Source organism: Ostrinia furnacalis, unplaced genomic scaffold (genome assembly GCF_004193835.3).
Source record: "Ostrinia furnacalis isolate ACB-3 unplaced genomic scaffold, ASM419383v2 OfSCF2824, whole genome shotgun sequence".
Lineage (NCBI taxonomy): Eukaryota > Metazoa > Arthropoda > Insecta > Lepidoptera > Crambidae > Ostrinia > Ostrinia furnacalis.
In genome coordinates, this window is record NW_021133063.1 from 92511 (window position 1) to 120500 (window position 27990).

Below are 27990 nucleotides of genomic sequence, written 5' to 3' on the forward strand. Positions count from 1 at the left end.
ATTTAAGCAAGCATCGTTTGTGAATACGGGCGTAACTAACTTCAATAGTGACGTGTTTCATTAATTGTTTAGCAGTGACAGCGCTTACCTATTTTTCTCACAAGCGTTTTCGAGCACTTTTTTCCGCCAAGCGCACCCAATCTATCGGTAAATTAACAACATTGTAGGACAACCGAACTAAAACAGTTAACAAAGCACCTTACATTTAACTATTTAAGGCATTATTGTGGTTTTTAGTTCACGTTAAAAAAACAAGTCGGTTTGAATTACTTCGAGGTCACTTTGGCTATTTACAGGAGTTAAGGTCACAACGTATTTTAAACAAAAACTTTTCATGAGATTAAGTAAATAAGAGCTATATTTCATCGCATTTTTTAACATTTTTAAAATGCTATCATTCCATACTTTCACGTTTTTTGTTAATGAATAAAAGTTATTGGTAACATACACCTATTTAGAACTGGTGATTTCTTCAACTTTTTATTTTTTTAGTATACATACAAAAGTATTTACTATACTTAGTTTGACAATCGCTTTTAATATTGTTTTGGGTTGTGACCTGCCCTTAATTTCTATTAGCAGAAGATCTAAAAATATTTTAGACGGAAACTACACTAATTCGTGTATAACAAGGAACACCTAGATAGGGGGTATCTACACGACCTAGTAGATAAAGTTCCTCTAAATTAATACAAAACTATGTATTCAAGTTAACTTTATTTTAATTTATGTGAATACCTCGCTTAAGGGTCCCACGTCAAGGCTCTTCGTATACGTGATTATCATACGTTTTTAATAGCGGCGAATTTAGAATTTTACTACATATTAGGACGGCTACATTTTGAGACGGGCTAGGACGACTCATTCAAATTTAACCATACAAAGGATAAATCTAGGTAGGTATTTTTCACGTACTCCTGAGAATTTGCTTTTGTCCTTGACAAAAATGAAACGAAATAAATTTAAAACAATTTAAAATAAAACGCCACCAAATAAATTGCTTTTTGAGTTTGACCTTGATTTTGGCATGGAAATTGAAAATTTATTTGCTCCAATTCTACGTGGGACTCTTAACAGGGCCTACCTTTACACCTCAGCTCTACACAGGACTGCAGGGATCGTTATTCGAGTCGAGACAGTAGTCGAGGTGGTCATCCATCACAGCATAGCTCTCGCTCTTGAATCGCATGCATTTGGGGCATTGGTAGACCTGAAAATAACATAGAGCTCAGTTATGTTCAGTTTGGTGAAAAGTAATGTGTGGTAGTTGTAGATTAGTGTTTTTTTTTTTTGGCGTTTTATGGCTTTGGGTTAAGTTTAGCCCTCAAATAAATAGAATAACGTGCACACGCGTACAAATTAACTTGACAAGTTTGTCGCGCGTCTACAATTATACGAAAACGGTACAAAAACGAGCCGAAAACACACTAATCTACAATTTTTTGTCTTATTTCTGTATTCAACAAAAAATCTAATGTCTAATCGAAAGAAAGGCATCTCGCTTCAAACTTAACACCCATCTATAGTAGGGCCAACAAGAAGCGATACTAAATGTAAACAAACCCAATGCCATGGTTGAACCCGTCTGACTTTGACATATTTTGGCGGGAGAACGAGACATTACGACAAATACACAAGATGGGAAGAGACAGAATATATTGTCAACTCGACAGTCGTAATATCGACCTTTTGTATCGCTGCTAGTTGGCCGTACTTTAGAAAAAAGAAAGATATAAACTTATATACTTGTTTTTTTAATACAGACACCGAAAAAAATATTAATATTGTTAGTTATGAGTCGTTAAATCACTGAACGTTTCGAAGAAAATACACAAACTAGAAAAACAAAGACAACACTGGCAATCCGCTCTAATAAATGAGATGGATAGTGAGGTATGAATATCTCTTAAATAACAAACTTGAATTTTAATATAAAAGAATAAATATAAAAAAATTGGATTGGATTCTTGGAAAACAATCTTATGTCTTTATAACAAGGTTCAAAATCAATTTGATAATTCAAAATAAATTGATGAAATATCACTACAATTTTTAAGAAGTACCTACAGGAAATTTTGTTAATACAAACATGCAGAATAATAGAGGTATATTCACATTGCTCATGGACAAGTGTGAACAAACCTTTAAACTACATAGCTAAAACAAGATAATTCACTCTAATGCGGAATTCACAGGGGTCACTGTAGTTAAATAATAAACAATTTTAAATTCTTACGGAAAACGTGATTCGGGATACGTACGGAATCATTTTCAGGTAGGTATACTTGTATGAACTCAACTTATGAGTACTATAAAAATAAAATAGTAAGACACGGGTCTTAACGCGACGTTTATTAATGAGTAACATTATGTTCTCCCGGCTTGTGACCAAATTGACGTTTCGGCTGCGATGCTGCAGCCGTGGTCACAAGCAGACTGGCGGCTCGCGGCGTCGTCCGTTCGGGCGGGCTTGATAATTTTCAACTACCCTCATATTGTCATTTGTTACACTACCACTAGTCACAAGCCGTGAGTACATAATGTAACTCATTAATAAACGTCGCGTTAAGACCCGTGTCTTACTATTTTATTTGAAATGGAACGCTAAAGTTTAAAATCTTTACTCTAAAAATATACAACACCCATGTAAATTCTGCATAGTATCCATGCACAAGTGACAGTTATTTTTATGTAATCAAATTAAACAATATTAAAACACTTGTTAAACTAAAAAGACACACATAATAAATGTCAGATGTGCTTACCTATAAATATCGTAAGTATGTGTGAACTGTAATAAATTGTGTAATCATTTTGGGAAGTAAATAATATAAACTGGATTTGCCTGAAAATGTGTGTAATAAATAATACATACAATATTTATAAGCTTCTTAAAAATACTACAATATAAATAAAATGCATATCAGTAAGCTAAAACAATAAATAAATAAATACATAAGTTGTAAATGCAAAATAAGCGTATCTTTCACTACATTATATTTTTGTACTAAATACATAATTTGATTCATAAATAAATGATTAAAAAACCACAAAAGTGCATAAAATTCATGTTATTTATGTTCATAAATTGATATTATTAACCCATTTAGACCGATAATTATTTTTGTAAATAAAAGGACAATGGGCAAAATGGTACCCGGCTCCAATAGATATGAGTCTAGTATCGTTTGAAAGGTCTTACCAAGATGAACAACTTTTACTATGACCACCAGCCTCAGATCTGGTTGTGTACGAAGATATACATATTTTTTTGCAGAATGGTACCCGGCTCCAATAGTAATGTTTGTAGTGTCATTTGAAAGGTCTTACCAAGACGAACAACATTTACTATGGCCACCAGCCTCAGATCTGGTTGCGTTCGAAGATAAAGATACTTTTTGTGTAACCTAAGTATCATACAGTATGAAGGGGGACGCGCTCGGGGCAGGGCACCGACGAGATGGTCGGACGCGGTGAGGAAGACGGTGGGCGGGAGTTTGCATCGTGCGGTCCACACAGCTTATGACCGCAGTCTGTGGAGGAACACTATCTGTGGTCGCGATCCTCATCAGTGAGGGAGGAAGAGACCGAGGAAGAAAAAGAAGAAGTATCATACGTGTCCATCGTATGGTACTTAGGTTATGCGAGTCAGGAAGGGTTTACTGTTCCAGCATCCTTCCTTAACTCTATAATTATTGATGGAGATGATTGTGAAATATATATTTTTATTTAAAGAAGTACTACCCCCTTATTAATAAAAAGTTACACCTAGGAAGAACCTTGGATTAAAATGACATTTCCATACCAAATGACAATTTAAGCCAGAGTTCAACTAGGGTGTAACTTTTATTAATAAAGGGGTTAAAGTTTTATTACTTCTTAAGGGTTTTATTATTAGTCCAGTCAATAAAGCATTATAGATGGAAAACTGTAGAACACAATTTCTGACTTCAGGACTTTATTTAGACTAGTTAGGAGGTGAACATAGCAAAAGTCCCCGCCCTTAGCCCTTAAGCCGGCGGGGAGAGGGGGGCTTAAAGGTGCCACTTTTCGATTTTTCGCTTAACCCTCGGAAACTATGCGTCCTAGTGACATGACTACTTTGAACCAAAAAAAGCTTTTTGAATTTGCTACAGGTGAGATAGACAAGTTTTTCTATAAATTGTATAGTTTTCGCGGCATCTGCTCTAGAAGGACTGTAATATTGGAAATTTTATTTTTGTCTTACATGTTCCCATCAGGAGAAAAGCGACTAAATCAACATTGAGCAATCATTCTAGACATGCGGGAGCATGTTAAGCCTAGTTTCAGGGAGGGGACTGCACCGTGCGGATATTTAGACGAACCACTTTGAGCCACTTTTGACTCCGCATCACTCAAAAACTACTGTGCATTAACACTTCAAATTTGGTTCATGTGTTGAGACTTGCAAGATCTACATCAGTTTCAAATTTCATAAATATGCCTCAAACGATTCTTTAGGTATTGACGTCCAAAAATCTACATGTCTGACCTATAGACCAAATTCTAACCACTTCCAGATGACCTCGAAGGTTCAAATTTGACATCCAGAAAGGTAGTTATGTAAATACAAAGGAACAAATAAAAAATCAGTAAATTTTAACATTTCACATGTGATAGATAGATTTTAGTGTTCTAAATGTCAATTTTTGAACGTAAATACCTAAATAACAGTTTGAGGTATATTTATGAAATTTGAAGCTGATGTATATCTTGCAAGTCTCAATACATGAGCCAAATTTGAAGTGTTAATGCACAGTAGTTTTTGAATGATGAAGAGTCAAAAGTGGCTCTAATTGGTTCGTCTAAATATATACACGGTGCAGTCCCCTCCCTGGAACTAGGCTTAACATGCTCCCGCATGTCTGTAGTGTTTGCTCAATGTTGATTTAGTCGATTTTCTCCTGAAAGTAACATGTAAGACAACAATAAAATTTCCAATTTTACAGACCTTCTAGAGCAGATGCCGTAAAAACTATACAAGATATAGAAAAACTTGACGGTCTCACCTGTAGCAAATTAAACAAGCTTTTTTTGGTTCATAGTAGTCATGTCACTAGGACGCATAGTTTCCGAGGATTAAGCGAAAAACCGAAAAGTGATACCTTTAAACCCCCCTCTCCCCGCCGGCTCAAGGGCTAAGGGCGGGGACTTTTGCTATGTTCACCACCTAACTAGGCTAAATAAAGTCCCGAGGTCAGAAATTGTGTTCCACGGATTTCTCTCTACACCGTCGTTAAGGCATTCATTGACTGGACTATATGGGTTGCTAAAGCGAATAAACCCACAAGACCCAACAAGTCCACCCACAAGATGGACCGATGACCTCACAAAGGTAGCGGGAAGGCGCTGGATGCAGGCCGCCACCAACCGACCATTGTGGAAATCATTGGGGGAGGCCTATGTTCAACTGGACGTCCTTTGGCTAAAATGATCACGATGATGATGATGAAAGCGAATAAAGGTCTAATAGCTTGGGTAGTTCATCGTAGGTATAATCCTTTCCTTTTTAATGCTTCTTTTCGTTATATTAATAGATTGTAGTCATACGAGGGGCGGCTGAAAAGTTTTGAGCCTAAGTATCTTCAAGTGTTATTATTGACTCGCACTAAATTTTATTAATTTGCCAATAACCTCCTTAGTATATGTACAAAGTTTCATTTTATTAGCACCATCGCGCTTTTAGTAATTAATCCGTAAACATCATCATGTCTCAGTCATCCGCGCAATGTACGAAATTGAAGTACACTGTTGTCATAAAATGCCTCACAAAGAAGAACAAAAAGCTGACGGTAATATTTGAAGAGATGTCAACAGTTTATGGGGAGTTTGGGCCTTCATTTGCCACCATGAAAGATTGAATCCGATAATTCGATCATGGCAGGGAGCCGCTAAAAGATGACCGCAAGTCAGGGCGGCCAGATTTCGCCATTAACGAATAAAATAATGAAAAGTTAAAGAATCTTGCTCTAGAGATCCGCGAATTAAGCTGTGGCAGATAGCTGAAGCCATAGGCATTAGCAAGGAACGTATCGGCAATATTTTTCATACTCATTTGCACATGAAAAAGGGGTGTGCGCGATGGGTGTCAAAAATGCTCATGCCACTCGACAAACCGCGTCGAGTCACAACTTCGCAGGAGTTTTAGGACATCTTTGGCCATAATCCTAACAATTTTTTTTCTCACATTGTCACTATTGATAAATAATAAATTCAGCAGTACGATTTAGAGTCAAAACAAGAGTCAATGCAATGGATTGAAAAGGGAAAACACCGCCGCGGAAATTCAAAGTGGAGCGATCGACGCCCAAGCTCATAGCCACTATTTTTGGGATTGTGGAGGAATTTTATTCCTTGACTACCTACTTAAAAAAAACTAAAATAAACGGGGATTATTTTACTGTACTGTTGATAAGAGTGCGTCAAGTGGTTGTCGAAATAATAAGAGGTAAACTGGCGAAATAAAATCTGTTATTGCCAGACAATTCGCCCGTGCTCACCGCGCATGTTGCAAGGCTTGCCCCGGGTAAAACTGGATTTCAAGAAATTAATCACCTACCACACAGTTTAGTCCAAATCCTTAGCTTTTTTTCCTAATTCTCAATTTGGAAAAAGGACCTCCAGGAACGAAGATTTTTGAGTGACAAAGAAATGAAGGCGTCGTTAGAGGATCATTTCGAAGGCAAAGTTTGCGAATTTTTTTTCAGTGGAATAAAAGCTCTTTTACACAAATGTAAGAAGTGCGTTGTAGTAGAGGAAGATTAAATAGAAAAATATATTTTTTATACTTTTCTATCGGCATTTTTAATACCTTAGGCTCAAAACTTTTCAGCCGCCCCTCGTAATACATACTCGTATACATGGATGATTGTGTTATACTTTCATTATAATACTTAGTGGAATTACTGCTTTCAAAACGTGAATTAGATCTGGCCCCATAGCAGACATTTTCCTACATCTAAAGGCCTTTTAAAATATATATTGGTTATGGCTATTGGAGCGGGTACCACTTTCCATACATTTGTGCCCATCATCCTTTGATATTTCAGCAAAAACTTTCAAAGGGAAACATAAAAGTCATGAAAAAAATATTAAAAAAAATAATCCATAAATAGGGGGCCGTGGGGAGCCCGTACCATATAGGGTACAGTAGGTCTATAAGTATGCAAAACATACTCGTTGTTCAAACAAAGTTTTTATTGATTTTTGTATGATATAAATTAAAAAAAAATCACATAATAACCAGTATCATATTTGACATATCTTGTAAGACGTTTTCTGTGATACTAACCACGTTTGGTTCTTTTTTCCTACTATCTCCGAAGTTAGTGAGGATAGCTGAAGAAGACTTGGCTTCTTCTGACTTGTTACGTTTAGTGCTATTTGTAATCGCATTTAGCAACACGACGATGGAAATTCAGCAAATCCATCGAAGAAAACTCTGAGGGTAATTAATTACATTGAAACTGTCTTTATCGCCTGAATCTTCGTCAGTTTGATCATCATTAGCGGTCATCTGACTAGACAGCAGTAGAAAAATACCAAAATTGCTTTATGTTTGCTGAAATTGCCAAATTTTTCATGAGTTGTGGCAACATAGTGAAGCATCAATAGCCTAAAACAAATAATAATAATATAAAATAAATTATATTTTCTCGCATTTTGCTCATGCATAGACCTACTGTACCTTATACGGTACACCTATTTTAGACTGGAATAAACCGTATAAAAATAATCTCAATAATATTTTATTAGTATTCATGATATCTATTGTACTCTATTTTTTAAATAAAATTGATAAATAATATAATTTACCATAAATAATAAGAAATATACCTTCTTGAATACATTGTAAATATATTTTTTATTTTCTGTCGAGGGATTTCATAAATATTTCCAAAACCACTTATTAAAACATATTTTTAAATATTTTTATGTAAAATAATCACTTTAAGCTTACTGTCACCATCATTTTTAAAACTTAACGACAGTTTGGTATTTCAAAATATTTTCAAAAAGATACTGTACCACATAGGGTACGGTAGGTCTAAATGGGTTAATGAAAATTGATGAATGACAGTTGATATTTCCTCTTTCCTTAAGTTTTAAAATGATAAGAGTAAGGTTCTGTTACTTGCCAGTGTCGCCAACTAGTGAGCACAAATACTACTAAAAACTAAAATGAAAACCAGTTTTAAGTAAACATTCTTAGTTTTCAAACCTAAAATGAAGTTAACTTTGATACATCCTTTGGAATTGAATATATTTTTTTTAACTGGCACAGGATGGCCTGTGTCGTTAAGTCAATTTATATGGCATTCAAGCAAGTTTAAATAAATAAATAAATAATTGGTTAATAGTGCCAGCTACAACAGTTGGCCTGTTTAGGGTAAACGCCCCTACAATAAGCAACTGTCGACGTGTTGTTGTAACAACACAAGAGTCTTGAAAGGCTTGTCGCACACCGGACAGTCGAAACGCAGCGGCGGCGGCGTTCCTTCTTTGTCCATCTCCATGCTTTCTTCTTCTGATATTTTTTTCTTCTTGATGCCCTTGTCAAGGATATTGAGACTTAAATGTATGATACTTGAGTTGTTTTTAGTTTGTTAGTCGTCGCGCTTAAATACTTAGCAGATTAATGATGTTATCTTCTTCGTAGGGTTAATGCACGATGACTTCTCTTCTTTGTAGGGTTAATGGCGTTATTTTGGGCCAGTTTGTAATTCGAATCAGTAGAGTTTGCGCCAATAGAGTTAGACTAATAAGTTCTACAATATTATTACTGAATTGTCTATGCCGGTGCGTATAAAGTTGTCTTTGATTTCAAAGTGTAATTTTAATTATTTTTAAAACACTGTCTCCAAGTCCAAGAAATTAATCAAATAGATAAGTATTTAAGATTTATAAACCGACATAAGAACCATAGATAATCATAATATTTTGGCGCGGACTGCAAACTGATAGGCGAACCAAAGACAACTCTTTGCATTGGCCAATATAGATGACCCACGCTGAACTGTCCCGCCAAACTCAATGACAGGGGGGCGCTACCATCGTTCAACTATATGGTTTCCAACATGGCAAAAATCGGAACCAGCGATCCGGTATTGACGGTGGCGCCCCGCTGTCAATGTCATCGATAGGACAGTTCAGTATTTTGGAACTATAATAATTTCATTAGACGAACCAGACCACCATACGGCATAGACAAGATAAATTAGCACTTTCTATCATAGCTACATATCGCAATCGTCATTTGTCGATCCCTAAGCCTATGCGCAGACCATCGATTTTTCGTCGGCCAATAGTTTAGTCGGGCAGTTGATCAGTATGGGCATGTATGGAAGTGCGCACATAATAAATAAATAAATATCCTTAGACATTTTACACTGCGCTTCTAGTCCCAAACTAAGCAAATTAAGCTTGTTCTATGGGTACTAGACAACGGATATTAACATACTTAAATACTTTTTTTTTGTAAATACATACGTACTATACATAGAAAACACCCAGTCCAATACAAACAAATATGTTCATGCACACAAATGTTTGTACTGTGCGGGAATCGAACCCGCTACCTCCGGAATAGTAGTCAGTTTCGAACCACTACACCAAACGGCAGACGAACATAACCGCACATTACACCGATTTGATTTGGCCGATTCTTCATACAAATTAAAATCGTGTCCAACTAAAAATCGGTGGTCTGCGCCTAGTCTAATCCAACTTACCGTCTTTTTAGTAGCGCCATTGCCAGCCGGTCTAGTAGTGCCGGCGCTACCAGCCGGTCTGCCAGTGGTACCAGGTCTACTAGTACTACTGGTAGGCCTGGAGCCAGCCTGCCTCGTTGACGGAGCAGAAGGTGCGGTAGGCTGAGGGTTCCTACTGGTGGTCGCTGTCCAGAACACGTCTGGGTTGATCTTTCTGACTTCGTCAAGCTGTAACAATTTATAGACTTTTAAAAAAAATTCTTGCGAGTGTTGATTAAATAATCAACACTACTACTACTAAGGCTTGGCCCCCTGATACGTTATGTCCGATTGATACGGGGGTCGACGGCACACCACACCACACTACATATTTTTGTTGCAAAACCGACCTTATCACAACTACGTAAGTTGCCACAGTGTTTACTTCGTCTGTACAGTCAACCGCACATCAGAGAGCATTTAGTAGTTGCAATATCGCCCCTATCACAAGCACATAAGGAACTATGGTATAATATCCAGATTAATGTACCGCTGTCTATACAAATGCCAGCACACCCGACTATACATTCTCGTTGCAATATCGGCCCTATCACAAGCACATAAGGTCTACGACTGACCTGCAGCACCAGCGGAGGTCGACCATGATGTTCGCCTTTTCGCACGTACCTATCTTCTCATCACTGACTACATACATTCTTGTTGCAATATCGCCCCTATCACAAGCACACAAGGAACTATGGTATAACATTCAGATTAATGTACCGCTGTCTATACAAATGCCAGCACATCTGACTATACATTCTCGTTGCAATATCGCCCCTATCACAAGCACATAAGGTCTATGAATGCGCTGCGCCGTGCGGAAGTCGACCATGATGTTCTTTTTCTAGCACGCCATCTCTCTCGCACGCCATCTCTCTCGCTCATGTTCCGACTACATTGCAATATCGCCCCTATCACAAGCACATAAGGAACTATGGTATAACATTCAGATTAATGTACCGCTGTCTATACAAATGTCCAAGGAAAACGGAAACGTGGTCGCCCTAAGCAAACTTGGCGGCGCACTGTGGCAGACGAGGCGAAGAAGATCGGCAAGACTTGGAGCGAGATCAAACACATAGCTCGAGACCGAACGCGATGGAGGACTGTTGTGGACGCCCTCTGCCCCATCTAGGGGACATAGGACCATAAGTCAAGTCTATACAAATGCCAGCACATCTGACCATACATTATTATTGTTGCAATATCGCCCCTATCACAAGCACATAAGGTCTACACTGACCTGCAGCACCAGCTCCTGTATCCTGCGCTGCGCCGTGCGGAGGTCGACCATGATGTTCTCTTTCTCGCACGCCATCTTCTCTCTCGCTTCACGCTCCGCGTCGAAGTCACTCCTGTCATTACAGTCATTTGTTTATGATATTCAGAAATATGACAAGTCAAGAAAACAAGGTGTGTTATCGTTATCATTCAAATATTAAGAAAAGTTTGTAAGTTTAAGAGTAGGCGCACACCGTTGATTTTTCGTCGGCCGATAGTTCGGCCCGATTTTAATTTGTACTAGCGGCCGCCCGCGACTTCGTACGCGTGGATCCCGTTTTACCCCCTTCATCTATCTTACGCGGTTTAGATGTTTTCATACAAATGTTTTTTCCCGCTAACTTCCGTTCCCGTAGGAATTTTGCAATATCCTGTTATAACTACGCTTTAAGTTTACTAAGGTACCTGCTTGCCAAATTTCAAGCGTCTAACTTAAGCGGTTTAGATTTTTCATACAAAAGGATTTTCCCGCTAATGCCCGTTCCCGTGGGAATTCCTAAGTATCCTATAACCTGCCCAGGAGTATGAAGAATAATTGTACCAAGTTTCGTTAAAATCCATCGAGTAGTTTTTGTTTCTATAAGGAACATACAGACAGACAGACAGACAAAAATTTTACTGATTGCATTTTTGGCATCAGTATCGATCACTAATCACCCCCTGATAGTTATTTTGAAAATATATTTCATGTACAGAATTGACCTCTCTACAGATTTATTATAAGTATAGATAAGCGTGCCTTCCCATTAGGCAGCTTAGCCGCGCTAAACCGCAGTCATTTGAAACCAGGGATACACTAGGGACAAATGAGCCTCGACACGTTGGCGATATGTCAAGCAAAGTCGAGCGGTTGTGCTTGAGATATCTGGCAACATCACGCGCCATATGTTAGGAACGACGTCAGACGAAGTTCTGCTGCTTTGCGAATTTTTGAACATTGTGACACGAGAACACATTGTGTTCTAAATAATCAAGAGTCATTTTGAATCATTACACCTACCACATGACACATGAGAATCGAAGACCGGCAACATCACGCCGCTTTAGAGCCAAAGAGCACGATGTGTTGCGCTGAGGCGCCCCACCGCAAAAATTTCGCACTCGCGGCTCCGCACCGCTTGTGTGCACGCCACAGATATTTAATACTCAATACTCAAATCTTTATTGCATTTCACAGTTTCTATGTATTTCTATGTAAGATGACGCAGCGATACCACTCTGGCGTCGCAACGACATTGCTAGTGACACAGTCATGTCCCACATTTGTCCCCTAATGTATCCCTGGCACTAAACGCATTTGCTGAAGTATCGCGACTATTCCACCGCCGAGCTCGCTAATGTAAAAACACTATAATAGCAGATTCCGCAAATATTTGACAGGCTAGCGTTAAAACTGCTAAAGCATTTTTGTTCCCAACAACATCACAAAGATCAAAATGTACAACAATTTTCAGTAATTCGAAGCTGATCTGAAAACTGGATGTCTAACAACGGCCTCCTGAAAATATTTCCTTTCGCCTGAAAACAGCCTCGTATTTTGTTTCAAAGAATTTTGTCTTGGGATCTGCCCTTGAAATATAGTACTCTGTAGGTACGAGTACCTACGATTATTAAAGTATTTCTGGGTATTTCTATGTATTTTGATTTTTATCGTGCAATAGTTCGATTTGGTGTTTTGACTGAGGGAGTAAATAGAAAAAGCTACATAATATGCCATAAAACTTGGTTTTTAGTGTAACGGTCTTATNATTTCATGTACAGAATTGACCTCTCTACAGATTTATTATAAGTATAGATGAAGAATCGGCCAAATCGAATCGGCGTAGTGTGCGCACTCATACATGCCCATACTGATCAACTGCCCGACTAAACTATCGGCCGACGAAAAATCAACGGTGTGCGCCTACTCTAAAGGAAGCTATTATACCGATTGTGTATTTCTTTTTTCAGTAAAAAGGCATAGGCTACAAAATTCACGCGGGCTAAAGTAGCCTACTAATCAACCGACACATTTTGTGGAGGGAAGTACGATAAATAAATAAATACGTTGAACGAAACCGATCTCATTGGTGAGCCTCTATTTTATTTTATCTAATTTCTCACAATTTCAAAACCTCTATAAATCTGGTATTATTTTATGATAATGAGTTTACATCAAACATCGTCACTAGTGAGCGCGTAAAAAAGTTACATTAAATGTATGACGGATTGTACAGCGCCCCTAGCGGAAACTTTCAAGAACTAAAATTTTTATAATATATTTTTTAACGCGCTTACTATAGATGACCCACGCTGAACTGTCCCACCAAACTCAATGACAAGGGGGCGCTACCATCGTTCAACTATATAGTTTCCAACATGGCATCGGAACCAGCGATCCGGTATTGACGGTGGCGCCCCGCTGTCAATGTCATGGATAGGACAGTTCAGTATTTTGGAACTATAAGGACGTTTAATGTAAACTCACACTAAGCCCACAGAAAAAAGTTTTTTTGTTGAATACTCACCTATACAAGTCCAGCTGTGCTTTCAACACATCGGTGTCGTCCGTCACATTGCGAAGCCTCCTCACTTCGGTTTGGAGGTTCGCTATCTCCTCGGCTCGCGCGAGTAACGCATTGGTTAACGCTTCCACGTTGGGGGTAGCGGGTTTCTGTGGAAAAAACATAAATTTGTGTTTGTAACACCAAATACATTACGGGGAAGTTGGGGAGTTTCTGTCAAAAAAATATAAATTCATGATTGTTTAGTCAAATATTACTAATATATTTGACTACATTAGGGATTTTTTTAAGAGAGTTGGGAATGGCGTTTATTTAAAGAATTTCAGCAATTTGTAAATACAAATTACTAATAATTCCGTTAACCACTCGTAGTAAGCTAAATTTAATATGCTTTGATAAGAGTGGGTTCACTACAACAGTCGAACGGTGGCGGGGATCGAACCCGCGTTCCTCGGATCACGAGTCGGCCAGTCCATCACTATCATCGCTTCATTTATGCTTGTAAAGCTTCGGATACACTAGGGGAAAGATTTAGAGCAATTGCGCCAAGGTTAGAAAATAATTTCAAAATGGAGAAATAAAAAGGAAAGGATTAAAATATAATGTAAGTATGCCGCTGAATACAATGAAATGTTATTGAACATTTTTGATATTACGAATTTTACGTCATTTAAAATATGCCAACCAAACCTTTTGGCACATTTTTGAATATTTAAGTAACAATCTGACACAGGGAGATTTTCTAGAGTAACTGAGTTGACAAAACGAAAATGCAGAAAAATAGCACTTACTTGTTCCTGTTGAGTCAACGACTTCTTCAGAAGTTCATTGTAGTCTTTGAATATCCCTTCAAATATCGACAATGTGCTTCTGACTTGTACACTGGAAACAACACACGAAACTTAAGGCCCATGACTATGAAATACCACTCAAAACTAGATACAAACTTATGTACAGATTCAAGTTTATGATTGATTAAATTTCAATACTTTAAACATATAATTATAATGCCTAGAAACCGAGTAACCGCAAGAAAAGTGAGGCACTTTACTAGAGCACTAGCTTAGTTTTTCAAAGTACCGAAAATAAAATCAAATAATAATAATTGATTTTTGCCCCACTTAAGACAAATCATGGACACTATCTAACCAGGTGTTAATAATCTAATGCCCGTTTTCATCAATTTCTAATTTTAAGTGACCCTTATGAAAACAAAGTTCCTGGTATATGGGTCACTTAAAAATTAGGGATTGATGGTGAAAACGGGCATAATGCTGTTTTAATTTGTTGATAAAATCTGTATACATACACGTAACCCAACGAATTGTTGTGTAGTTTGTCCAGCTGTTGCTTCACTTCGCTCAGGCTCGCTTTGAACTGGTCGACGGTAGTCTTCTCCAGCTTGAAGTCTTGAAGGCTCGCCACTAGTCCTAGCGTCCCTACGATGCTGTCCGTTAACCTGTGAAACATAAGACATTTTAGTGAACCAAAATTTGTTTACGAATTTTCTTATTTAACTGCTCAGGGGCAATATGGTAGTTGGTGTTAGCCAATAATTTCAAGACACTGCTGACCAGTTAGCAATTTCTTCTAATTAATTACCAATACCTGCTAACCAGTGAGAAATACCTGCTGACTAGTTAGCAGTAACTCCTGATCAATTAGCAGTACCTACTGACCAGTGTGCAATAACTACTGACGAGTGAGCAACCCTGCCTTCGGGTGAGCACTACCCGCTGAAAAGTGTACAATAAATGCTGACAAGTGAGCAATACCTCCTGACAAGTGAGCAATACTTACCCGTGTGTAAGCGCGTTCATAAGATCCACCAGAAGCTTGAGCGTGCGGTCATGTAGCTTCTGACAAGTGATCAATACCTGCTGACGAGTGAGCACTACTTACCCGTGTGTAAGCGCGTTCATAAGATCCACCAGAAGCTTGAGCGTGTGGTCATGTAGCTTCTGACAAGTGATCAATACCTGCTGACAAGTGAGCAATACCTCCTGACGAGTGAGCACTACTTACCCGTGTGTGGGCGTGTTCATAAGATCCACCAGAAGCTTGAGCGTGCAGTAATGTAGCTGCTGACAAGTGATCAATACCTGCTGACAAGTGAGCAATACCTGCTGACAAGTGAGCAATACCTGCTGACAAGTGAGCAATACCTGCTGACAAGTGAGCAATGCCCGCTGACAATTGAGCTATACTTGCTGACACGTGAGTTATACCTGCTGACGAGTGAACAATACCTCCTGACGATTGAGCACTACATACCCGTGTGTAAGCGCGTTCATGAGCCCCGCCAGATGCTTGCGCGTGCGTTCATTTAGCTGCTGACAAGTGATCAATACCTGCTGACAAGTGAGCAATACCTCCTGACGAGAGAGCACTACTTACCCGTGTGTAAGCGCGTTCATGAGATCCGCCAAATGCTTGAGCGTGCGATCATATAGTTTCTGACAAGTTATCAATACCTGCTGACAAGTGAGCAATACCTCCTGACGAGTGAGCACTACTTACCCGTGTGTAAGCACGTTCATGAGATCCGCCAAATGCTTGAGCGTGCGATCATGTAGCTACTGACAAGTGAGCAATACCTGCTGACGAGTGAGCACTACATACCCGTGTGTGAGCGCGTTCATAAGATCCACCAGAAGCTTGAGCGTGCGGTCATGTAGCTTCTGACATGTGAGCAATACCTGCTGACAAGTGAGCAATACCTGCTGACGAGTGAGCACTACATACCCGTGTGTGAGCGCGTTCATAAGATCCACCAGAAGCTTGAGCGTGCGGTCATGTAGCTTCTGACATGTGAGCAATACCTGCTGACAAGTGAGCAATACCTCCTGACGAGTGAGCACTACTTACCCGTGTGTGGGCGTGTTCATAAGATCCACCAGAAGCTTGAGCGTGCAGTAATTTAGCTGCTGACAAGTGATCAATACCTGCTGACAAGTGAGCAATGCCTCCTGATGAGTGAGCACTACTTACCCGTGTGTAAGCGCGTTCATGAGATCCGCCAAATGCTTAAGCGTGCGATCGTAGAGCCTGACGTTGGCCATGAGCCCGTTGCACTCGCGGGACGGAGAATCGGATTCTCGGGACGCGTCCCGTTCGGCACTTAGGGACAGGCGGACCGGTTGGAACACCTGAATACAATGATTTATTAAAGTTAAGATGGACATTTACAGTCAGTTAAAATGATCAACTGAACTGACATAAACACAGTGTACAATGAATTTAAACTTAGGCTATTTACTCCCACTTAAAGCGAGTGACGTGCATGTGTTAAAGTTAGTAGTGTGATTCCGACTACCCTCACTTTTTTTCGTTAATGTCGTACGAACATCAGGGTTTCTCAACTCGTCTGGCCAGCGTGGGGCGTGTAAGTCAAATCTTCTATTTGCAGAAGCAAATCGCTTTTCAAATTGACCAGAAGATCAATTTGAAAAAGCGACTTAAGCAATGAGGAAGCTGCCGAGCTATTTATTTATTTATTTTATTACATTTATATTTATAAACTTACATTTTTTTATTTAATAGTATCTTAACCTATTGAGTATTTTGGTGGGTATATATTCTTTTTGACTATTACTCTTTTTTTTTTAAAGCTAGCAGGGAAGCGCTGGACGCAGGCCGCTACCAATCGATCAACATGGAAAGCATTGGGGGAGGCCTATGTTCAGCAGTGGACGTCCTATGGCTGAAATGATGATGATGATGATGATGATGATGATATTCTTTTTATTAATGCAAAAAAACCGTCAGCTTACAGTGATCTGTGCGTCCTTGAGTTTGGTCTGCAGCTCCTGTAGCTGTTCCTTGTACAGCCGCGCAGCTTCCGACTGCTCAGACTTGTGCTTTGAGAACTCCAGCTGAAATGAATAGTTTCAGTAAGTTTCACCTGATGTTCGAAGATGCGGCATTTCGATTCGTAAAATAGGTATAGTTCCAAAATACTGAACTGTCCTATCCATGACATTAACAGTGGGGCGCCACCGTCAATACCGGATCGCTGGTTCCGATTTTTGCCATGTTGGAAACCATATAGTTGAACGATGTTAGCGCCCCCCTGTCATTGAGTTTGGTGGGACAGTTCAGCGTGGGTCATCTATAAGTTACACGGATATGTTGTAAGCGAGTTCACGCGATGTTCTAATAGTTTTTTTCGAAGGAATCTCGGCAAGGTTCGGCCGAAAAAAGTGACCGTTTCTTCCGCTACCTTCTCAATACCAGCTGATAATTTGTCTTGAAGTGGTGATGGGTATGCTATATTTGGAAAGTGTGGGTATAAGTTCTCTAAATAGGGCCTATACACGTACTAATAAATAATCAGAGGTGGAATTGTGAAAAGCAATCGTTATCATTTGACAGTTCATAACGTACGATTATTCTGTCAAACGCTTTGTTTAACTGACTTTATCGTACGTTATGAACTGTCAAATGATTACGATTGCTTTACACAATTCCACCTCAGAATTTGAAAATCTTCGAACAAAAGCTTCACGAAGCTTCAGCGCTCACAAGCTGGCGCCACTGTCTTAGCCACAAGTAAGTGATCAGACTTGACTCGGCAGTAGCACCAACTGATGAGCGCTAAAGAAACCCCTCAAGGGCCTCGATACGATAATATTTTTTCCCAGGATCAAACTTAGCTTTCATAGGTTAGGTTTGTATTGGTGGTTAAGCTGTAGATTCTAGAGACACAGAAGTTGTAGCGGTGGGAACGAGAGATGGCAATAGCCCCAATGAATGAATGAATGAATGATTGAATGAACGCTCACCCTAATATTCTCCAAGTCCCATACCCTGAGCTGGGACTCCTTGAGCTCGGTTTGAAGCCGAGATACCTTCGCCTCCAACTGCTGGATGTGGGAATCACGCTTGGTCAGCTCATCTGATGATATGCTGGACTGAAAAATGGATACAAACACTTAGAAAATAAGGTGCATTATCACTTGAAAAAGAGTCGAAATCTAAATCTAAGAATGTATATGTGAGGATGGAGAATTGTCACAAAAACTACTCAGATTTTATAGGCATAGTGTATATTAAGTTGGTTCCTGCGATATCACACGGTAAGCTAACAACTTTCATCTCTTAATACAAACTTAAGTCCAGTCGCGGAGCAGATAGAATTTCGTCCAATGACCCCAAGCTCATTCTTATCACTCGCACGTAATTATATTGCTGTCGCGAGCGATAAAGATGGGTAGCTTGGGGTCATTGGACGAAATTCTATCTGCTCGGCGACCGGACTTTAGTAGATACAAAATATCTAGCATAAACAGACACACTGTTCTACAATAGTTAGAACTTACAACACTGTTAGCGGACTGCAGTTTCCCGTGCAAATCTTGCACGGTGGACTTAAGGCTGATTATCTGGCTGCCATAATCACTATCTTTACTGGACAGTTTGAGCTGAAATCCAAAAATATATTTCGCTTTAGCTAAATTGAAGCAAATTCAATATATGTAGTATTAAAGCCTTTTATAGATCGTTTCATCCACGAAGACGCGCCCCACCATTCCTCCGCTAATGTTTGTGTTATCGGTACATGCTAAATTATCCATGAGTGCACACGCACACTACAATAATGACGCTCGGATTGCTCGGATCAAACTCCCCGCACCCCGCGCGACCGAGACCAAAAATTGGTGGGGCGCGTCTTCGTGGATGAAACGATCTATAGTAATATACGAACATTAGGCTTCCTCTATCCGTCTGGCCAGAATGGGGAGTGTAGTATTAATCCAAATTCTTCCTTTTACCTCTTGTAAATAAGAGAAAATATGTCTCTTAAAGTGGAGACTAACGCCCATAACGCGCGTGGACGCACAGGGTGACACACGAACCAATCACAGAGCTCTATTCAACGCTGTGCGTTCACTTGGTAGGATCCAAAAGATAAGGAGACATGTAAAGTGGCCCATAATAAGGGCTACCTTTCCTTTTTTTATTATTTACTATATTTTGACGTTCATAAGTGCCACTTGTGGTCTAATAAACTGAATAAATATTTTTGATTTTGATTTTGTTTTTTTTTTTAATTTCTTAATACATTGTTTGTGAATATGGGCGTGTATGACCAGATTATAATAACTTACCTCTAAATTCTGTAGTTTCTCTTTGAGCTCATCCCTCTCTTTTGAAGTTGCGTCGACTATATGTTCCAGAGATTCCTTCTGCCAGGTCAACTTCTCGTTTTCAACTAGCACCTGAAAACAGATAAAAGTAATTTGTATTGTAATGTAAGAGCTAAGCTATGTGAGTTTAGCTGAGCACGCAGTTTTACATAGTTGTGTGCAAACTGCAAAGTTGATATTGAACCATATACTCAGGACATAAAGTTGAAAATCTACTATGACTCTTCAACATTATATGCTCCAACCGATCTTCTAATTATCTAATTGATATTGAACCATATATTCAGGACATAAAGTTGAAAATCTATTGACTATTTTCTCGTCGTCGTCAAATTACGTCTACTGCTGGACAAAGGCCTCCCCCAAGGAAATCTATAACGACCGGTCCTGCGCTGCCCGCATCCAGATTCCGTGGCGACCTGGCTTGAGGACGTAACGTGGACAGGCCTCCTACTAGGTGGACCGACGATCTGGTAAAGGTCGCGGGAAGAGCCTGGATACGGGCAGCGCAAGAGCGTTCATTGTGGAAAACCTTGGGGGAGGCCTTTGTCCAGCAGAGGACGTCATTTGGCTGAAACGAACGAATGATTTTGCGGAAACTTCATGTAGACCCTACCTGTCGCCGCTGTTTCTCAACCAGCTCCAGCTGGGCTGTGAGCTAGTATATCGTATCATCATCGTAAAGCCACGATAACCGAACGGTGACTGGCCGACTCGTGATCCGGGGAACGCGGGTTCGGTCCCCGCCGCCGCTCGACTATAATTGTGGTGAGCTCACTTGTGACACAAGCATTTTAGCTTAGTACGAGGGGCTAACGGGAGTGTTAGTAATTTGTGCAATAATAAATCTATACCTCTATACTATAATATTATAAATGCGAAAGTAACTCTATCTGTCTGTCTGTCTCTCTTTCACGCCTAACAGTGGTTTAGGCGTGAAATGATCGACGAACCGATTTTGATGAAATTTGGCATAGAGATAGTTTGAGTCCCGGGAAAGGACATAGGATAGTTTTTATCCTGGTTTTTGAAACAGAAACGCGCTTGTTAAAGTTTTTCTGTTACACCAGTTCCACCAGGGCGAAGCCGCGGGCGGAAAGCTAGTTACTAATAATCCTTAATAAAAAAAGACTTTATGTACGAGTATACCCTACCTGTCGCCGCTGCTTCTCAACCAGCTCCAACTGCGCCGTCAGCTTGTATATCGTATCGTCGTCCGGCGACGACACGAACTCCAGCCCGGACGACGGGCCGGACGACGGGCCGGACGCGACGACGGAGTCGGACGTCTGCACCTCCACCTCCACCTTGCGGAGAAGGTCCGCTTTAAGCTTCTTGTTCTCTAAGCGGAGCTGGAAGATATTTTTATATCTTTATTTATCTTTATTAAAGAAACATACAGCCTTGATACATGCAGCTGAAAATTAAGTGGGTTACACATTGGCCTTTAAAGTTTCTAAGGGGTAATATTTATATTTTTGTATTTTACACTACAATAAATACATCTATTTCTGTCTATTTCTCAACTTTGACTGTACAACCTAAAGTTGAGAAATAGACAGAAATAGATGTATTTATTGTAGTGTAAAATACAAAAATATAAATATTACCGGCTATCCATGGCCACTAATGCTGGTTTTCTATATTCAATCCCTATCCAAATCCGTCTATCAGCTGTCAAATTTGAATATGTTTTTGGTCAAAATATCTGCGGTTTTCGATGTTTTTACATTTTCATACTGTTTAAAAGACTATTTAAACAATATTAAAGTGTAAACGCATCAAAAATTATGTATGTAATCGAAAACAGATTCAATTTTGACAGTTGCAATCCGGATTTGGACAAGGATTGAATATAGGAAACGGGCGTAAGATTGCGCACATTATCGGAACTCGGGATGTTAATGCCGCTGTGGCCTGTGACATTCCTAAGCATTTCCTAAGAATTCTAACACCATTAACATTGCAATTTCAACCTTAGAGTTAAAACTATAAATTGCATTATTATTCGTCACCTAAAATAACTATCTCTAATGGGCCCCTGTCAATATCTTTTGTTGTCATACGAATGAGAAAACAGACAAAAGAAATATTTACAAGACCGAAACGGCACAATTTAGGCGGTCTTATCTTTAGGAAGATAACCCAGTGAAATGACAGTTGTTTATGAGAATGTAGGGTACATTATATTCAACCCATCAAACCTCAAGCAGTCGCATAAGACCGCGTAACAATTTATTTCTATTGTATCTCGATTCGCGGGGTTTGAAAAGTTAAAACTTTTTCACTAGCATACGCTTAGACTAGGCGCAGACCACCGATTTTTAGTCGGCCGATAGTTGGGCCCGATTTTAATTTGTATGAAGAATCGGCCAAATCGAATCGGCGTAATTCCATACACATGTCCATACTGATTAACCGACTAAACTATCGGCCGACGAAAAATCGATTGTCTGCGCCTAGGCTAAATATTATTGTTAAAACGTAAAAAATATTACAAGTCACATACCCTCTCAACTAATTCCTTGGTCTCTTCAAACTTCTCCTTATGAAGTTCTTGTGTCCTCAGCATGTCTTCCTGACACGAAGCTATAAGCAGGAACTGTTCCTTCATAGAATCGTTGTTTTGCTTCAAAGTCTCCTTCAAGATCACGTTTTCGTCGAGCAGTTCGCCGAAACGTTTCTGTAGTTCTTCTGTGCTTGAGTCGTCGGTCACGATTGTGCTTGCTGCCATCATACTGGCTGGTGACGGCTGGAGAGAAATAAAAAGTTTTTATATGTCGAATTGGAAAAAAATGCTCTTTTGTTTTTTGGCGGGAATTTGACATTTATTGCCGAAATTGGGGGGAAAATAGAATAGAATGTTTTATTGCAAAATAGCATAGTTTTAAAACTAAGTTTAGCTTGAGCTTTTTTAACGTTATGACATTATTTAGAAATTAAATACATATGTAATGAGTTATTTATCCATTTTTTGAAGCACCGTCGCTATGATTTTTTTACATGACTTAGATTGTGTTCATAGCACATAAAAATTAGTACCCTATCATTTTAAGATAGTAATGACACTTGCACTGAACTTTAAGTGGGGGCGAAGATCATTCTTCAACCTTCATTATACTTAGTCAACCCCTGCCTGAATAAATTGCATTTCAGATTATATTCTTTAGAAAAACATTTATTCAACCGTTGAAATCTTTTTACCGCACACAAAAGGAAAAACAAAGGTACAAAAAATACAATGGACTGAATGCAAAACGATGTCGAGTAGATGATGTGCATAATTTTGCCTTTTTCCATTCGAATGTTGCACGTCAAAAATTTAAATATCATTATCTCGAAGCGATTTTTTTCGTAAACAAAAGAATTAGGTACTTATATTAAGTTTAAAATATGATTCTAAAAAAATTGTTCACATACTTTTTTAAGATAAAAATACCTACAGATAAGATAAAAGTTGGCGTTTGAATACATTAAGGTAAATACAGTAAACTATACAATGGTTATAATGAGGTAATTTTTATGCAATTAGGATTTTTAAGCACTTACACATGCAAATTAAGAGAAATTTTGCAACAGAAAATTTTGTCATGCTACACTACTTACTAAAATGATGTTGTATGTGCTGTTAATATTAAACTTCGGTACTTTAATACAAATATTTACGTGTTACAGACGTCAGCAGAGTGCTCTTCTTAGCGGAAACTCACACAGTGCAGTTAAGAAATGCGATTCATTCCACAAGGTCCGCAATACGATGCCCCGGTGAATTCCCTACGAGGCGCCTTTACACCGTACGGTGATTCACAGAGACAGTTAACCGGAAGTAGGTTTCGAATTGACTTGCAAAAAAAGCCAAAAGGCAATAATAGATAGACATGTATTTGTCGTCTACTAACCATAAATAGAATATAAGTACTTACTAAAATTAAATGTAATTTCAAATTAGCAATGTGGGCGCTTTGGATCTATCTGTAACTTCACTTGCATTTACATTTTAAAGTAAATAAATAAATAAATAAATTATTACTGTAGTACTGATAGATTTTTTCTGTAGCTAAAAACACTGTTTTGTTCAACTTATTTCACTGATAAACATTTAAAAAAAAATCACGCACGCTATAAAATAAACGGAACAATCAAAGGGGTAACTTTTGCGTTACTAGCAGTACAAGTAATTTTGTAAATATTGATTGTGTCACAAAACGGCAAAAAAAATAATAAAAAAACTTACTGGTTACTAAATTAACGACATCACTAGTCCAAAGTAAACACCGATATGCCGAATCACTACCACCGGCCTTAATAATATACATATAATAAATTCTTTTATCTATCCGCACATCACCTGCCCCGAACAATTCTATGTAGATTATAGGAATACCCCTGAACAGGCCGAGTGATGTGACTCAATCCTAATCTATCAATATGTATCGATTGTATTACTTATCTAATATTACAGTGTCTGACGTTGATTTATTTTTATCTTTTAATACAGCCCAGTGCCTACTTATGAAACATTTTTTTTTTTTAAAAACGATACTAAAACAGTAATGTATGACGGATTTTTTTTTTCAAATAATGATTTCACATAAACGAAGAGAACAGCTAAATTGAATCGGATTCATGATATTTTTTTTAATAGGTAATAAGAAAATCTGATCGTATAAATCGACCTTTTAAGGCTAAACAGTGATTATTAAACCTGTATCGTATGCTATAATCAAATAGAGAAATACGATACAATGAATTATTTAGCATCTGCGTATTTGGAATCTCATTACGTTTAGAAACACCTTTTTTTTTAAAGTTTGGCAAATAGATTAGTTATTTGAATAATGATTTATTTTTAAATCCCTGTTTAGTACTTTGAGGAAACCTAGCTAGGAATAAGTGTGATGTATTTATAACGGTTGTTTATTATCTTCTTTTCAGTATTTTCAAATCTACCTGTCACTATCGCTAGAGCTTACTTTTAGCTGTGCGTGAGAGAGATAGTTATGTCCGAAAATACGGTCTTCTAGAGTAGAATAGCCCCATACAAGCTATACTTATTAGTTTAAGCATAACATTGATAACTAGTATAAAAAAGTACATACATGAGGCAATCATACATGAAGCTACAAATCTAATCAAAATCCATTTTCATGCATTTTCGTTTCTATTAGATTGGACATGTGTACCTATACTCGCGTGTCAATCTCGCTCTAAATTCCTAACAATGTTTGATTTAACTATCGAGTGTCAACTGTAAAAGCAAATTTTATTAAAATTAATAACCAGCTTTCAGCTCTTAATACAAACTAAAGTCCGGTCGCCGTACTCGCACGTAATTATATTGCTGTCGCGAGCGATAAGGATGGGTAGCTTGAGGTCATTGGGCGGAATTCTACGTGCTCGGCGACCGGGCTTTAGGCATGTTTGACTACTTGCTGTGATAGTCAATTATGAACTTTCTGTGGGAGATAATGAAACTGGTAACCAGCAACTGCATTTATGTTGAAACTTAACTGAAACCATACCATTTTAAATTATTCCAAATACCAATTTTTTTTAATAAGTTAGTAATGGATCTCCAAAGTATGGACATCATCTATTGAAATAACTTAAGTAGGTAAATAGGTAAGTGTGTCATTAAAATATTATGTATTTTAAATTCTTTGAAATGACTCACGGGACGGGAGTCACGGGTCACGGGTTATCGTTACGTAAAGTCCGGAACCACGTAATGTTACAGCAAGAGAATCGTACATCTTAAAAATTTTGAATAAATAATATAAGGTACCCCCCTTTGTAGCCACTGTACCTGTTTGTATTGGCCACATGAGGTGAAATTATTAGGTAACTACTTATAAAAATTTTAAATTTACGTGGTTAAAAAGAAACCACGGAATTATGCACGGAAGACAGCACATATGTTCATAGTCTGACAACTGATTGCAGAAAGAACCGGCACAAAAAAAAATTATAGTGGCCGAAACTGGTACTTCTACCCTATGTCTCCAGAGTATCACACTGGTGCCACTTACTAAAAGATTAAACAGCATTATCTCTAAACTATTAACTTATAATGGACAAGTCTCTCAACCACAAATGAGAGACTAACAACTTGTAAAAGCAATTAAGTTGGTTTTAAACTTGTCTCAATTGCTATGAATATGAAACCAGCAATTAAATTACTTTCGCAATGAATTCATTGGCCTGTTACAGAGTTTGTTAGTCTTGTTATTTCTTATTTTATTGATTAAATAATTATTCACATTACATACTTAGTTCATTTGCATACCATGTCAAAGTATTCATTGGTTTGAAGTGTAAGATAACAAAAAGTTACATAATCCAAATTAAACGTTTTTGTCACAAACGGAACATGACATTCAATGCAGAATGAAGCAATAAAATAAGTAACTCTACAGAATAAAATACTTCAAAATTACTCACGCAATCACCCAGCTGGAAATGTGCCTTGTATGCCATGTTGGCTTCGTCAGAGAGATCTTTCAAGGCATCCTCCAAGTGAGACTTGTCCATCTGCACATCTCCGTTGACTGGACCACACTTCACGTCCAGACTTGAGGCCGCAGACGTCCCGAGGATGATGAAGGAGTCATCATCGTTGTTATCCACATTGGTAGCCATGTTTGTACATCAACCTGCACACAATGAGATGGTTACAATATTAATATGATCATAAAATGTAACCTTGTTGGTGTTCAAATAAATAAATATTGTAGGTGGATGAAACGCAACATCGTTTTGTTGTCAGGAAACTAATTTATAAATATGTTACAGCTTTGTAGTTTGAGAAGATAATAAATTGCCTATTGAAGCATTTGGTGTAATTATTATTTATAAGATTGCTACCATATAATGTTAGTTCATGTTAGTGACCTTGAAAGAAAACAATAAACCATTTGGTGTTCAATTTAATATAAAAAAAATCTGTGCGACTGAACATTTTAAAGCTTAACTAATTACAAGTACCTAATTTACAATAAAGAAAGCTTATCCATAAGCCAATTCACATAATATGTACCGAACCAACAAATAACTGGCAATGATCCAACGAAAGAGTCAGATTTAAGTCATCTGGCTGTTTTTTCGTTGGTTTCTAAAAATCTGCATTTTAAAATGGAATAATTATTGGCTCCTATTTGTGCATCTTGTGTGTATATATTTTCCTATATTGTATAATACTGAAAAAGCTATAACAAATAACATGACTATTCAGATAGAAAAATACCAATGCTTATTTATATTATAAGAGAATAGGTTGCTTTGATCTGGAAATCAATAGGCAATTAGTATAACAATCAACATGGTGTTAAATTACTAGTTTTTTCATAATAATTATAATGTCTAATGATATTTATAATGAAAACCTACTTTACCTACCTACATTAAACTGTGTAATTTAAACCATATTGAAGTTAACATTAATAAATATTTTATTCAGCTGTATCAATACAGCTCAAATACCTAGCTATCATTTTATTTTACTAAACCATTAGGAAAACCTTGAGACTGGATAGTTAGTAAGTATCATTTAATCAAACCACTCACCAAAAAAAAAGTGACAAAAGGAAAGACAATAAGAAGTACACTGTATGAATAGAAATATCACACTGTCTATTGATTAATAGCTTTGTCACAAACTAGCCCACAACAAACCTGTTTATTTATTGCACAAATATTTAACAATCCAAAGTTTCTGATAATGCGTTCTCTGTTCACTTCACTACATAGATAGGCGTATCTTTTTTCCGAACTCTTACAAGCAAGTACATCATACATATACTTCATGTTGAATGCAAATGCTATCAGCGCAAAATAAAAAGGATGTCGATAAAAACAGCAGTCGAGATAATGCTAATGAAAACAACTGTGACGCAAAGGCATGCCAAATTTGTCGGGCTTCCCCGAATACGCCGTAATTTATGACGATATCCCGGCATATTTTCTCCGCAATTTTACCTCTAAACACAGCAATGTAATACTTTCAGCAAGTCTAAACCGGCAAACGAACCAAATTTATGAAGCTAAGAATACTATCATCTACCTAAAAATAGTAAAAAAGTCCCCATTTCTGAGAACTCTCGAAAAGTTCGGTGATACATCATATTATTGCGAAAGAATTGTAAAATACGAAGCACTTACTGTAAACACCGCCAGATTAGCACGCCAGCAAAAAGTACAGAACTGAATCAATTGCAAATTTATCGGAATTTATTTATTTTAACAAAAAAGCACACATTGTTTACGACCTTGTACATTTTTTTTATG

The 27990-nt window shown here is 38.0% G+C and overlaps 1 protein-coding gene across 6 annotated transcripts; it reads right to left on the reverse strand.

The window, feature by feature from the left end:
- On the reverse strand, positions 1-27990 carry key (NF-kappa-B essential modulator kenny). 6 transcript variants are annotated; one of them, XM_028309735.1, is made up of 15 exons: positions 27865-27990; positions 26149-26360; positions 22217-22459; positions 20862-21059; positions 19669-19779; positions 18880-18981; positions 18343-18471; positions 17332-17433; positions 16550-16707; positions 14868-15017; positions 14350-14440; positions 13562-13707; positions 11017-11128; positions 9753-9959; positions 1-1210 (listed from the first exon to the last, which is right to left on the reverse strand). In XM_028309735.1, the coding sequence occupies exons 2-15, from the start codon at positions 26344-26346 to the stop codon at positions 1100-1102; spliced, it is 2058 nt and encodes a 685-aa protein (XP_028165536.1). In that variant the 5' UTR covers positions 26347-26360; positions 27865-27990; the 3' UTR covers positions 1-1099. The 6 variants fall into 6 exon arrangements, with proteins under 6 accessions (XP_028165536.1, XP_028165539.1, XP_028165537.1 ...); XM_028309738.1 differs by lacking the exon at positions 27865-27990 and adding an exon at positions 27682-27700; XM_028309736.1 differs by lacking the exon at positions 27865-27990 and adding an exon at positions 27379-27527.

What these genes read in the sequence shown, in the direction of transcription:
- key (XM_028309735.1), bottom strand. Translation starts at nt 26,346, where the DNA reads ATGGCTACCAATGTGGATAACAACGATGATGACTCCTTCATCATCCTC. An exon ending in TCAAGGACGCACAGATCACT is followed by an intron (nt 16,708 to 17,331) that starts GTAAGCTGACGG and finishes CATTGTATTCAG; the next exon opens with GTGTTCCAACCGGTCCGCCT. An exon ending in CGTTGACTCAACAGGAACAA is followed by an intron (nt 13,708 to 14,349) that starts GTAAGTGCTATT and finishes TTTTTTCCACAG; the next exon opens with AAACCCGCTACCCCCAACGT.